This window comes from Helicoverpa armigera, chromosome 20 (genome assembly GCF_030705265.1).
Source record: "Helicoverpa armigera isolate CAAS_96S chromosome 20, ASM3070526v1, whole genome shotgun sequence".
NCBI classification, from domain to species: Eukaryota; Metazoa; Arthropoda; class Insecta; order Lepidoptera; family Noctuidae; genus Helicoverpa; species Helicoverpa armigera.
Genome location: NC_087139.1, coordinates 1,308,825 through 1,321,728, shown reverse-complemented (window position 1 = coordinate 1,321,728; position 12,904 = coordinate 1,308,825). Strand labels below are relative to the sequence as shown.

At 35.2% G+C, this 12,904-nt stretch overlaps 2 protein-coding genes and 1 long non-coding RNA gene across 10 annotated transcripts; 2 read left to right on the top strand and 1 right to left on the bottom strand.

Annotated features, from left to right (window-relative positions):
- Positions 1-50: 50 nt before the first annotated feature.
- On the bottom strand, positions 51-11,083 carry LOC110372500 (uridine diphosphate glucose pyrophosphatase NUDT14). 8 transcript variants are annotated; one of them, XM_064039900.1, is made up of 6 exons: positions 7,232-7,486; positions 6,636-6,846; positions 6,143-6,219; positions 3,859-4,012; positions 3,459-3,520; positions 51-282 (listed from the first exon to the last, which is right to left on the bottom strand). In XM_064039900.1, exons 1-6 carry the CDS (start codon positions 7,437-7,439, stop codon positions 269-271), a joined length of 726 nt encoding a protein of 241 aa, XP_063895970.1. In that variant the 5' UTR covers positions 7,440-7,486; the 3' UTR covers positions 51-268. The 8 variants fall into 8 exon arrangements, 7 of the variants coding, with proteins under 7 accessions (XP_063895970.1, XP_063895969.1, XP_063895973.1 ...); XR_010277499.1 differs by having other exon boundaries at positions 215-282; positions 3,459-3,524; positions 7,232-7,483; XM_064039903.1 differs by lacking the exons at positions 51-282; positions 7,232-7,486 and adding exons at positions 10,205-10,412; positions 11,051-11,083 and having other exon boundaries at positions 3,256-3,520.
- On the top strand, positions 581-3,121 carry LOC135118307 (uncharacterized). The gene is made up of 2 exons (XR_010277500.1): positions 581-713; positions 1,019-3,121. It is a non-coding gene; the product is annotated as an uncharacterized LOC135118307 (long non-coding RNA).
- LOC110372506 (17S U2 SnRNP complex component HTATSF1) lies at positions 11,042-12,900 on the top strand. Its single transcript, XM_021329265.3, has one exon. It carries the CDS (start codon positions 11,193-11,195, stop codon positions 12,831-12,833), a length of 1,641 nt encoding a protein of 546 aa, XP_021184940.3. The 5' UTR covers positions 11,042-11,192; the 3' UTR covers positions 12,834-12,900.
- Positions 12,901-12,904: the final 4 nt, after the last annotated feature.

The following is a 12,904-nucleotide window of genomic DNA, read 5'->3' as shown; positions in this document are numbered from 1 at the left end:
AGAAAAGCTGTCCGAGTCGAGGAAAAATCGCTTTTATAAATAAAAATATGCATTTTCATTCCAAGATTTAATCACAGAAAGGCAATACAATCACAGTTATTATGTACCAATAAACTCACATCATAAATATAATGCACCTAATAGCAAAAACACAGATCCCGAATATACATACATATCAAAATTATTTACAAGCAAGTCTGTACTAAAACTTTCTTCAAACAATACAAATGAATCCGACTCGAATTTCGACCGGATTCTGACCGAATCTTCAGTCGTCCGATGCTGAAATGTAAAATAACATTAACAAGAGAAAATAATTTCTAAACAATCTCAAAAATATGAAAGGAGCCCAACACAATAATTTTAGGCCATACACAAAATATTATTTTGAAGACGTAACTACATAATTTCTTTAGCTTTCCAATGAAAAAAAGTGTTAATTTCATTATATTAAAAAAAAGCTTAAAGCCTTTGCATTTTAAATCTTAAAGAAGAATCTAGAGAATCTTACATTATTTCAATTACAAATATTTTATGTGCATTAAGATTACAGTTTCTTTCATTTATAAAACGCTCAATTGTACTATCTTACGGCCTAAGGTATTTTTGGGTGCAGTTTTTAAGCCAATTTTTTGTGTCAAAAATATCAAGAGTGCTTGTATATCCCTATTGACTGTGAAGCCAATTTCGGCCTTAAGTGTTTAACAATAAGTGTCGACACGGCTGTTGTTGTGCCGATTGTCGTTACGGCCAATGGTTTAATAGCCAAGAGCCTCGACGAACACCTCAGGAGGCTCTCGTTGGGCGGCTGGATCAAGGGACTGATTCAGAAGGCAGTACTCCTTGATACGGCACGTATTGTGAGGAGGTTTCTGTCTCTGGGACCCTAACCACCGGTACCTTGGACCCTGTGCCCGATATCGGTGGCAACCTATTTTTTATATTTTTAAATGTTTTTTATATTTAATATTTAAAAATGTAAATTATATGTTTGAAAATAAATAAATGACAAAAAAAGTTTCTTTTGCTTTATTATGGATGGAACTCCATTTGGTCAGAAATATGATCCTAGCCTATTTGAGCACCATGGGGTAGGTTGTAGTTTGAGCGACAGTAAAATGTTTAGACACACTGACGTTTTATTGATCTGAAATACATACAAGTATTACTAAAACATTACAATAAAGAATTAACCTTAATTAGCATTGATGAGTACATTCAAGTTCATTGACAATGTTGATGAATGTAATTATTGTAACAAGATGTAATTTTTTATGGATTTTTTTTAAATCGAATTATTTTTTGGGGACAATAGAGTGTATATATTATGCATATCAGAACAATAAAATCAGCTGTTAGTCTAAAGCATTTACATATTTTGAAAGAATCTTCATTTCTTAGCAACACAGCGGTGTAGCCAGCCACGAAAATTGATCAACAGTTATTTTTCTAAGGCACATTTTTGTTTTCAAATCTTTTATATGCATCGGCGTAGAGTCCATACGAATTCCCATAAACAATATTTATTCGGCCTCTCCAGTCCTGAAGCCATAGCGCTTGATAACGCACTTCTTCCAGTCTGCTCCGATTTCCGGTACCTCGGTTCGCTTATTCAGGGCGATGGCGAAATAGATCGGACAGTTACGCACAGAATTAACGCAGGATGGATGAAATGGCGGCAGGTAACGGGAACAACTTGTGACCCTCGTATTCCCCTTAAACTTAAGGGGAAAATTTACAAGAGTATGGTCAGACCTGCTGTCTTGTATGGATCAGAGTGCTGGCCCACAAAAGCGACGAATGAAAGACAATTGCATGCGGCAGAGATGAGAATGTTAAGAGGTATGCGTGGGGTTACGCGAATGGATAGAGTGAGGAATGAGTATATAAGAGGAAGTTTGAAAGTGGCGCCGGTATCAGAAAAACTGCGTGGAAACCGGCTGTCGTGGTATGGGCATGTGATGCGGAGGAATGAGAGTCATGTTGTGAGGAAGGTGATGAGTATGAACGTGGACGGATATAGTGGAAGGGGAAGACCAAAAAAACGATGGATGGATTGTGTGAAAGTAGATATGGTAAGAAAGAATGTTACTTGTGAGATGACGTCAGATAGAAGAATATGGAAGAAGAAAACATGCTGCGCCGACCCCAAATGAAATTGGGATAAGGGCAGGAGGATGATGATGATGAATATTTATTTCACTACTGATATAAATGATTTTGTAACGGAAATGTCAACCAATTGTCGCGGCTAACTACATCATACATTTAAGACTTGTCTTTTATTACGAGTATTCTAATGGTTTGTAAGGAACAAATTCACTGATAAAACATACTTATTCTACTGGGAAACTGATACTCAAGCAATAAAATCGAATATGAAGCGATTCGACGAACTCGTACATACATAAGTACATACCTTCAATGCGTTATCTATAACGAGTAACATAAACTGCAAGCAACTAATTGTTTACGCAATTATTACCATAATTACGAGATAGCCTAGCGACACTAGGATCAAGACCTAAAGATGGACCAGTCTATCTTGATACTTGGTAGAATTTATTTCAAAGATATCTAGCAATCTGCTACTGCGGATAGGTGTAACGGGACGGTCAATAATAGTACTATAAAGTTTTGAATACTAAAACAAAAAAACACTTGTCATAAGAATTACCGAATAGACTGAAGTTTTATACAACGAAACTTCCCTAAAAACGTGTGATCACAAAATCACGTAGCACCTATTTCTCATGCCAAAGAAAATCTCAACACAGCATGAATTTGTAATAATTGTTTGTGATGTAACTTTTGAAATAAGTAATTTCCTTTTCAGCAAGTATCAAGATATACTAGTATGACATTTACATCTGAACTAAAAGTTCAAAGTACTATTTCTTTAACTAATAATTATATTCAAGAAACCTGCATCCGGCCGTTGTAAAATGAAATAAAATAATTTGCATTTCAACCTTGCACTCGTAACAATGAGGATTGTCAATGTCAAGGACTGTGGTATAGCATTAAACTTTATGTGAACAATTTTGATACTTTAATAGAAATTAGTCATATAATAATATTGGTAGAATTTTTATTATTTGTAAATTCTTCATAGGTATAGTGCTTCAAAAATATACGGTAAATAAGATTCAAAGAAACCAAATACTTGTTTAAATTTTATCTGAACTTTGACCACCTTTTTATCATCGATTTACCACGTATACAGGAAACCAGCTATATTTAGATATGTACCTTGAAATACATACCAACATAAAAAAACAGAATCGTTATCTTTTTTGCATGTCTGAAGCAAAATTATTTTAGGATTATTAAGTTTTGCCTGATTTTAAGCAATAGGTACTCTATATTTTTACAACGACCGGCTTGCATTGTTTGCATTTTGTGCATTTAATTAAAACAATTTAAATACAATGATAAATAAAACACAGTGTACATACATGTTGCAAAAAATGGATCGTTTACAACGACTTTGCACTCTCCGCAGTATCTCTCAAATGATCTGACTTGACAGAAATAAAATGTTAATAAGTAGATATCATTTATCCATAATTAATTAGCATATTAATTTATTTATAAATAGTAGTTTTAGTATTGGCGCTTTTAAGTGTCGATAAGTTAATCTACTGTTTTTCTTGACAATAAAAAATATGGGACAATTTTCAAAACATATATTCCGTTTTCTACATACCCTTTAAAATCATATTTTAGGTGAGTATAAGACAAAATTATCTAAAACGCGCTTGATACCTTCATCTGAACTTAAAAACGCCAATACCACTAATTAGACCGCATACTTAGTAGCCGGGATTACACTGCATTGCAAACAAATTGACCTACTTCCTGTATCTGTCGGCCTTGTTTCGTAGGAACCACATGAGCGCGAACAGGCAGGACGGCGGGCTGTTCAGGGGACCCGGCCCGGAGATCCATTTCTCTACTTCAGTTATTGATTTTTCTACTACTTCTATAATTTCATCTTCGACGCCTCCACCTGGGGGATAAAAGAATTAATAATTATTATAACACTATGGGTATACTTTGAGATGAGGAGGTCAGATAAGCATTCGCTCCTTGTAAAACACTTTTACTCAGCTGCAACCGGTTAATCTTTTTTTTACCGCGACGTCAAAAGTCATCAAGGAGAAGGGTAGGCAGATGATGTAATGCCTTAATTTACAAAGAGACTATTTCCCGTCCACTTTAGCTGTCAGGGCTAAAGTGGAGTAGCTAGAAAAACTGACAGGGGCCTAATTATGGGACAAAAAGTTAACGAGACCAGGATGATGTCATTGTAAAATGACATAACCAATCGGTAGAAAAACTGCTGATAAAAATAACCATGGCTTAACTCTGATGATTGCCCGATATTAACAATGATTCACCCAGATGACCAATATTACTGAGCTTAGTACCTCGCCCTCATTACAAGGTCATAAAAAAGTACCAAGGTATGATGTAAGTATTATAAACGGAAATAACATATAGCATTGTATGCCTAATCGATATGGGACCTCGGAACATAAGTTCAGATCGATATCGCGTTGTTTCTGAGAAAGATAGCTGACATACCCATGGCATTGAACATATATGATAGAGTACCAGAATTCCCCTAACGTTATAAAACATAATTGTACCACTACAAAATGATTTGTTATAAGTACTTAGTAGATAACTATCTTATCTTCAAAATCAATAACAAACAGTTATTATATATCGATTTGATATTATTTAACGATATTTCCGTCGTACCTATGTAGTTAACGTTTATATCAGCCATTCAAAATTATATTTCTAACAAACAAATAAAAGATTATTACCATTCGTGTAATTGCTAATGTTATTGTATAACATACATAGTAAGATAGTTATAAGAATGCACGTTTAGAACTAGAATTAAGAATCAAAGTCTTGCCTGATCCAAAAGCTAACATACTTTTGCAAAAGTTTTAACATTGTAAACACGTTTTGAAAATTTCGACTTATGGCAATAGCAGTTACGCAATTCAACATGTAACCAACGTAACCAAAATAATCAGAGATCTTATTGACGATATGAATTGAAGATGTGTTACTGATATAGGCTGCAGTATTATATCATTCGCTATAATAAAAATAACCATTTATGATAACACTAGCTTCTGCAATCGGTTTCACCCGCATCCCGTGGGAACTACTTCCCGTACCGGGATAAAAAGTAGCCTATAGCCTTCCTCGATAAATGGGCTATCTAACACTGAAAGAAATTTTCAAATCGGACCAGTAGTTCCTGAGATTAGCGCGTTCAAACAAACAAGCTCTTCAGCTTTATAATATTAGTATAGATAAATCGCTGTATTCACTAAATACGAATTTTCCTAATCGTGTGCCATACTAATGATTGTATATTATGTTATATCTGGGTTTATGGTCAAGGCTAGGGTTGGGCGCCCTCGCGATACTTTCAACGATAACAATTAATTACCAACTAGCAACAAGGGAAATTGATCCCTCGACGTCCAAGTTGATTACAGGGAAATTAAATGCTAAAATGAGTGTCAAGTTATGAAGTTGTAGAGAAAGTTAGGAATTTACAAATTTCTGCTGGGTAGCAACATATATTTTTCTAAGGGTGTATTATTTCCAAATGAGGCAACTATGAGCCTAGAACCCGAGCATCTAACATTCGCTCGTCAACTTCAAACGCAGCCTGTATGTTTGAAGAATTAAAGAAGAATAATTTATCGGCCACACCAGCAAGTTTACCTATGTGTGAAAGTTATCTTGATAAACCATTATTCTTCATAAAACTTTCCTCCAATTTTCTTTTCAAATTATGTAATAACTTCGACCTTTATTACATGGAGGTTATTAAGAAATCGATTTTGTAGTTCTCATGTTTTTATTCTGAGCAAACAAACCGATTCTATAAATACTTCTCAGGTTTAATTCTTAGCAACAACCATTTCAAAGAAAATAAAGATATCGTTCTTTATTTACATTACAAACTTGCATGAATAATTGCAATAAAACTTGCAAATGTACCTAATAAGTATTTTAATGCTAATTACGCTACCATGCAGTTGTTAATAACTTATTTACAAATAACAGGTGTTTGTCTGTATATCATTTGTGTTACACTCACCTTTCCCTTTCTTCATGTCATCGGTGACCTCGCAATAAAACATTGTTTGTAGGGAACCCTGAACACCGACGCCCGCCCTGCGTGCAAAAAAATTGGGTCAACATAATTACAAAAAGCACGTATCTTCTAACTACTGTTATTTTTCAATTATCATATCGCTTAACGTTATTGTTACTTGTTTAATTGAAAACGATAACAGTTGTCGCCAATAAGGAATAGAAAATTGCATATCATTAAGTAAATACCAGTTGTTTGATAAATTTACGTCACGTAACTTAAGGTAATTTTCAGAATAAGTGGGCGCGAGCCTACTGCTAGAATGTGTTCACGATAAGGTTGCAATTTTTCAATGGTTCAAATTAAAAAATGTTCATATAGCATGCACAATGCATATGCCCCATTTTCGACATCGTCGCTTACCATCAGATGAGATAGTGGTAAAACGCGAGCTTATTGACAAAGGATGTATAGCATAAAAGTGATCAATACTAACCTGTAAGACGCAATTTGATGCAGCTCCTTCAAGGGTACATCATACCCACACTCCTCCAGCACTTCTTCCCTAGCTATCTCCTGTAGTGACTTCTTCTTATCCACGATACCAGCGCACATCTCCAGCGTGATGCCCAAGGAGGCCGGGTACTTCTCTGTGTCGATCTCCTCGTCTTCCCGGTCACAGGGTGGCACGCTGTTGAAGTATATCGCTGGGGACAATGGAGCATGTTACTGTTTGTCGTAGAAATGGTAAAATGGTATTGGCTTGTAGTAGGGTAATGCAGGCGAGACGAGGTCACTCTCGTTATCTTATAGATAGACAGAGTTGTATGTGTATTCGAAATTCAGGTTTATTTGTATTTGAACAAGGTTACGCAAACGGCCCAAAAGGACCACTGCGCGCACCGAAATAAAATGTAGCCTACAGCCTTTATCGATAAATACTTAAGCTATAGAATCTAACACTGAAACAATCTTTCAAATCGGACCAGCAGTTCCTGCGTGTGCGATCTGAATTCAACTTTATGACAGCGTAACCCTCGAAACTTAAGATACCGACTTCGCTATGTATCTCCCAGGACTACCGAAACTCACCAGCTCTAAAATGCCGAATCATCACCACAACTTTTCGTGTTACGTTAAAGACTATAACCAAAACAGAATCGTTGTCTTCCACGATATCCTCATTCCTTCGTTTGCCGTCCAACGAGTAATAGAAACGACACGGTTTCACCGGCGAATTCGACGGCATCTGAGTAATGTAGACATCTCCTATCGTCACTTTATCCATATTTTTCTCCATTTTTTTTAGAAAACTTATCAAATATCGAATTTGTATATCAAGAAAAATTTTATAGAATATATTTTTTCTTCTGTCAAAAAACAGCTGACAAGTGGAAAGAAAAACCATAAGCAAAATCATATAAAGTGTATAAAGAAGAAACAGTAAAGAGTTTTGTTGCAAGTACTTAATTGTATGTAAAGTCCAGTTTGCCGGGAATTTAGAGAGAAAGGCCGAGTTAGAGTCATAGAAGGTTGGGTTCATCTGGCTCTCCACCTACTACTTTATTGCGCAGGTCATGGAAATAGCTTCCTAATGTCGAGATTCTCCCAAAAGTGTTCACGGACATTTGTTCACGAACACAAAATAAGTACTTACTTTAAAATAAGTACTTTTCTTATGCGTCGGCAATAAGTGTGAGGGCGAGTAGACTAGCGGAATCTCGCCGCAATTCGAATTACGTAGGTTTTGTAGTAAAGGCTAGCGTAAAACATTACGATTCATATGCTATTTTTTATTTGATTGATTAGTGTAGTAATAACAAATTATTTAGTCATGTTTATGCCAGACCAAAGGTTATAATAGCACTAATTTGCGTGTATTGTTTAAAATGGGCTTATTTCAAACAATTAATTAAAACTGTGTAACTACTATAATACCACTTAGATTAAAATAATTATCACTACATGAGAAATGATTAATGTTTGCAATACAAATTAGTTTAGATAAGACTGCAGCAGTAAAAGTTTTATATAACTCTGTGGTCCAGTACTGTTAATATAGGCACTGGTTTTAACAGAGTATGAGGGTGGTCATAATCCGCTTATTGAATGTTATAAATAATATTTGTAAATATTCTTCTTTTAATAAAAAAATTGCATCCTGACCAATAGCTGGCCATAGTGCTGTTCTTTTAGAGGAGCCAGCTGGGCACACAAATAGGCACAGCAGTGTATTTTATTCACTCACTTTCATAGCCCAACAGTACAGCAACCCTACAAGACTAGAGAGCCATAAAGCATCAATCCGACATTTACATACTCTCTGATGGCCCAGGTGTCTCAAACACAAACTCCCAAACTCAGACTGCAGTTTCTTAATAGTATCATACGGGGTTTCAGCAGGACCTTGGAATTAAAACAAGTGTAGTAAAAAGTTAATTGTCTTTGACAATTAACTTGATTATATATCCACTCAAGCGTTCGCGTGCGACACCTGTCAACGCCTTGTACGTTCACGCGCTCGATCTGTGTTGAACCGCGTCGAGCGCGCCATGCCGTTACCGATTTAAAGTGTATTTTCTAGCAAACTATTACAGCTATAGCAAAGTAAAATATACCAGTATAAAGCTGAATTATTAAGGAATCAAAATATGTACTAATTAAAGTACAGAAATCAATCACAAATGCATAAAAAAAAGTTGAACTTAACAGAACGGGCTAAATTCAAGTAAAATATTTGTTTTAACAAGTTTTAACTAAACGTTATTTAACTTTTTTCATTGATTTATACTCATTATTAAACTAGATTAAATAAGCTTTTTTTTGATACCAATATTATATATACTTGGAATGAACAGTGTAGCACATTAAACCAAAACAAACAAGGCATTCCCGCAGCAATCTGTTATCGCCTCGGATGACGAAATGACGATAAAAACGTTAAATCGTAACTATTTCCGTTTCTTTTTTCCGCATAATTTTTTTAAACGTTAATTATGACCTATTCTCTTACTTACAAGAAGAATTTTATTAAAATATAGAATATTTCACACAAAAACTTAACGAAAAACTGGCACACAAAGGCAGTTTTCGCATGTCGACTTTATTTAAATGTAAAGACAACCTATCAAATTTTGGATTGATAGCACTTATGAATATTTTGAAAGAATGAATCTTGAGGATTATTTTAATATATAACACTAATACAGTAGGATGATAAATAAATGAATACTTAAATTTTAAATGCAGAGTTCCTAAACACTTCACAAAACTTGACACACAGTTTGTAAACAATTATTTTTTATATTTTTGCTGTACCTGGCATACTGTTTTACCGACCCATAGATGCGTTATTTAATACAGATCCATCTAGTGTAACATTCGTAAAGCTCTTTGAAACTTGTCACAGATAAAAATTCGTTTAAAGTGAACAAGTCAAAGAGGCTGCTATAGTCGCCCGGACGCTTAACGCCAAAAATTTTTGGGCGACTATAGTCGCCCGGACGCTTGAGTGGATATATATTTTTTTATATTAGTGCACTGTAGGACTAAGGGGTCTATTCTAACATACCCAGTATTGTATTATATTGTAAGAAGATAAAATTTAATTAATATTTCTGTTTTAACAAAATAAGAGATATTTTGTATTAAACATTATTTATCACAGATTTCAGCTTCAGTATGAAATAGCAACTAAAAGGATAGTTACATGAAAATATATAATTTCCCTTCAGCAATAGTGGTAATGAATGTTATCAATGTAAAGAGCGAAAATGTTATCAATTTAAGATGTGTTAGAGCCAGTATAAATATTTCTGTTATACTGTCACCGTACAATTATTGTACACGTATTTTTGTCATCTCAGGGGTGAATATAAATTGATGATATTATGTAGAGATAGATTGAAACTACAGTCATAAGAAACTCCTATTTCAGTAAAACTTTTGATCCAGGTTTCTGAACTACCATCTGCTTAGAGTGAAATCGCGGGAAAAAACAGCTCTAAATAAAATAATAAGTATGTTCTAAGTTTGAATAGTGAAAATCTGGCTAGTTTAGCTCACCGGGTCTGAACTGCTTGACGAACACCAACACGTTCCTGGTCACGTTAAACACGATGATAGCGACGCTGTCGTGCACCTCCAGCATATCCCAGTTCTTCTCCTTGCCTCCCTGCGTGTAGTTAAACCGGAACGGCCGCACGTAAGGCGAATCCGGCAAAGGAGTCATGTACACTTTCTTCAAATCTTCCATCTTCCTGAATCGTCTATACTATTGATTTAATAGCAACAAACAAACAAAGTTTACAGTTATTACCACTTCTGATTGTGGAGTTCGTAAATACACGCATGAATTACTTTTATTCTAATTGTATTATAGCAAAGTGCCACTTCAAACTTGCTGTTCGAACTTTTATCGCGATTTCGCGAATGCAGATCGAACTGAAATGATGAACTGACAGTAGGACAGCATAAGCGGCGGTGAATGACATTGACAAATTACATAAATGACAACATTACTTAAACCACTAGTGCAGCGAAGCACAGAAAACTAATGACACTTATTAATAAATTAATTGTTGGTCGACAAAGGTGCAGCAGGTAGCATGGCAAAAGTGACGATAAATCTCATTATGATGGCGACGAACTGCCAAAGCACTGAAAGCACTCTATATCTTCCCTACGACTTAAGACAGTTACGATGATAAATTGATATCGAAATATAACATGACTATTATTTATACAGAATAAATTCTTCAACAACATAACATGATTTACCATCAAGCCATAATAAACAAAATTAATATTAAATTCAATCAAATGAGGTTCGCACTATAAGCTTGATTTCAATGATTGAATTTAGTCATTTTTGAAAATTCAGAAGTAAGATTGGCCATCACTATACTTCACTTTTGATTTTGACATCTCGGACTTGCACTGCACCTGTATGGGAAAATAAACCATATTTTTATCGATATTTATCTGAAAGTAAAATAAAGTACAAAGTTTTAATTACTTTCTTTGTAAGTGTGTATGGATATGCGACATTAGAATGGCTCGTCATGATAAAGGTTCGAAGCCGGGCTTCGTGATCAAGTTATCAAATGAAACAGCGCAAAAATTGGCTGAAGAAGAACAGCAGGCCAAAAATCTGCTAGAAGTAGAAGCCGCAGCTAGTAAGACTGAGAATACAGATTCAAGCAAACCGGAAGAATCAATACCATCCGAGAACAAAAGTACAGAGGTCAGTGAATTGTCTAAACCTGATGAAAAAGAACTATGTACCAAACCCTTAGAAGTGCAAGACAAATCGGCTAAAACAGACGTAGATAGCAATGATGGTAAAAAAGACGAATCCTCATGGGGGGATTATGCTCCGTACATTACATATGAAGGTGAAGAAGCCATCTATACAGACCCATCAAACAATCAAAAGTACACATGGAACAAAGAATCAAATTCTTGGACCTTGAAAACTGGGCAAGAAGTTGTAGGAAGGGAATACAGTTATGAAGATGACACACATATCTACACAGAAGCTGATGGGTCTAAATTTTTCTGGGATGTTGACAAAAAAGCATGGATTCCCAAGGTAGATGATGATTTCCTAGCTATGTATCAGATGTCATACGGATTTGTAGACAACAAAGCAGAAGAGAAGGACAAGAATAAAGAGGAGGATAAAAAGAAGGAACAAAAGAAAGCTGATGCTGCAACTGGAGTGAAAAGGAAAGCTGAACCACAGTGGTTCCAGCCATCAGAAGAGACAAACACTAAAGTTTATGTATCTAATCTACCTCAAGACTTGACTGAAGAAGAATTTGTCAATTTTATGCAAAAATGTGGTCTTGTTGAACGAGACCCTGCAAATCAGAAGATGAAAGTTAAACTTTATAGAGATAAAGAGCAGGACTGTTTCAAAGGGGATGCTTTATGTACATATATCAAAATAGAATCAGTTGACTTAGCATTAAAACTTCTTGATGGCAGTGATTTAAAAGGTAACAAAATAAAAGTGGAGAGAGCATCCTTCCAAATGAAGGGTGATTACAATCCTGCTCTTAAGCCTAAGAAAAAAAAGAAGAAGGAACTTGAGAAGATAAAGAAGATGCAGCAAAAGTTGTTTGATTGGAGACCAGAAAAGTTTATTGGGGAAAGATCAAAACATGAGAGGATAGTTATAGTTAAGAACTTGTTCCATCCAACTGATTTTGATAAAGATGTCCAATTGATTCTGGACTTTCAACAAGATTTAAGGGAGGAAGCAGCGAAGTGCGGAGAAGTTAGGAAGGTTGTAATTTATGATAGACATCCTGAGGGAGTAGCTCAGATTACTATGAAGGAACCTGAAATGGCTGATGCCGTTGTAGCACTCATGAATGGAAGATATTTTGACAAGCGGCAGATTACAGCAGAAATATGGGATGGTAGAACAAAGTATAGGATTGCTGAAACTGATTCAGAAATTAGTAAGAGGATAAATAAGTGGGATCAATTTTTGGAAGGCAAAGAGGGTGAGGAAGCAAAGAATGCTAAAAAGGAAGATGCTGATGAAACAAAACAAGGGGAAGTTGTTGGAAACCCTGATGAAAAGATAAGAGAAGCAATCAGTGAAGTTAAGGAGGACATGAAACCTGATGATAAAACCAATGAGGTTGATGCCGATATTGAAATGAGTGATAAAATTGAGTAAAATCTTTTAAGTGTAAAATTAGTACTTATAATTGTTTTAAGTGAAATAATAATAGGTTTAAACTAAATGTT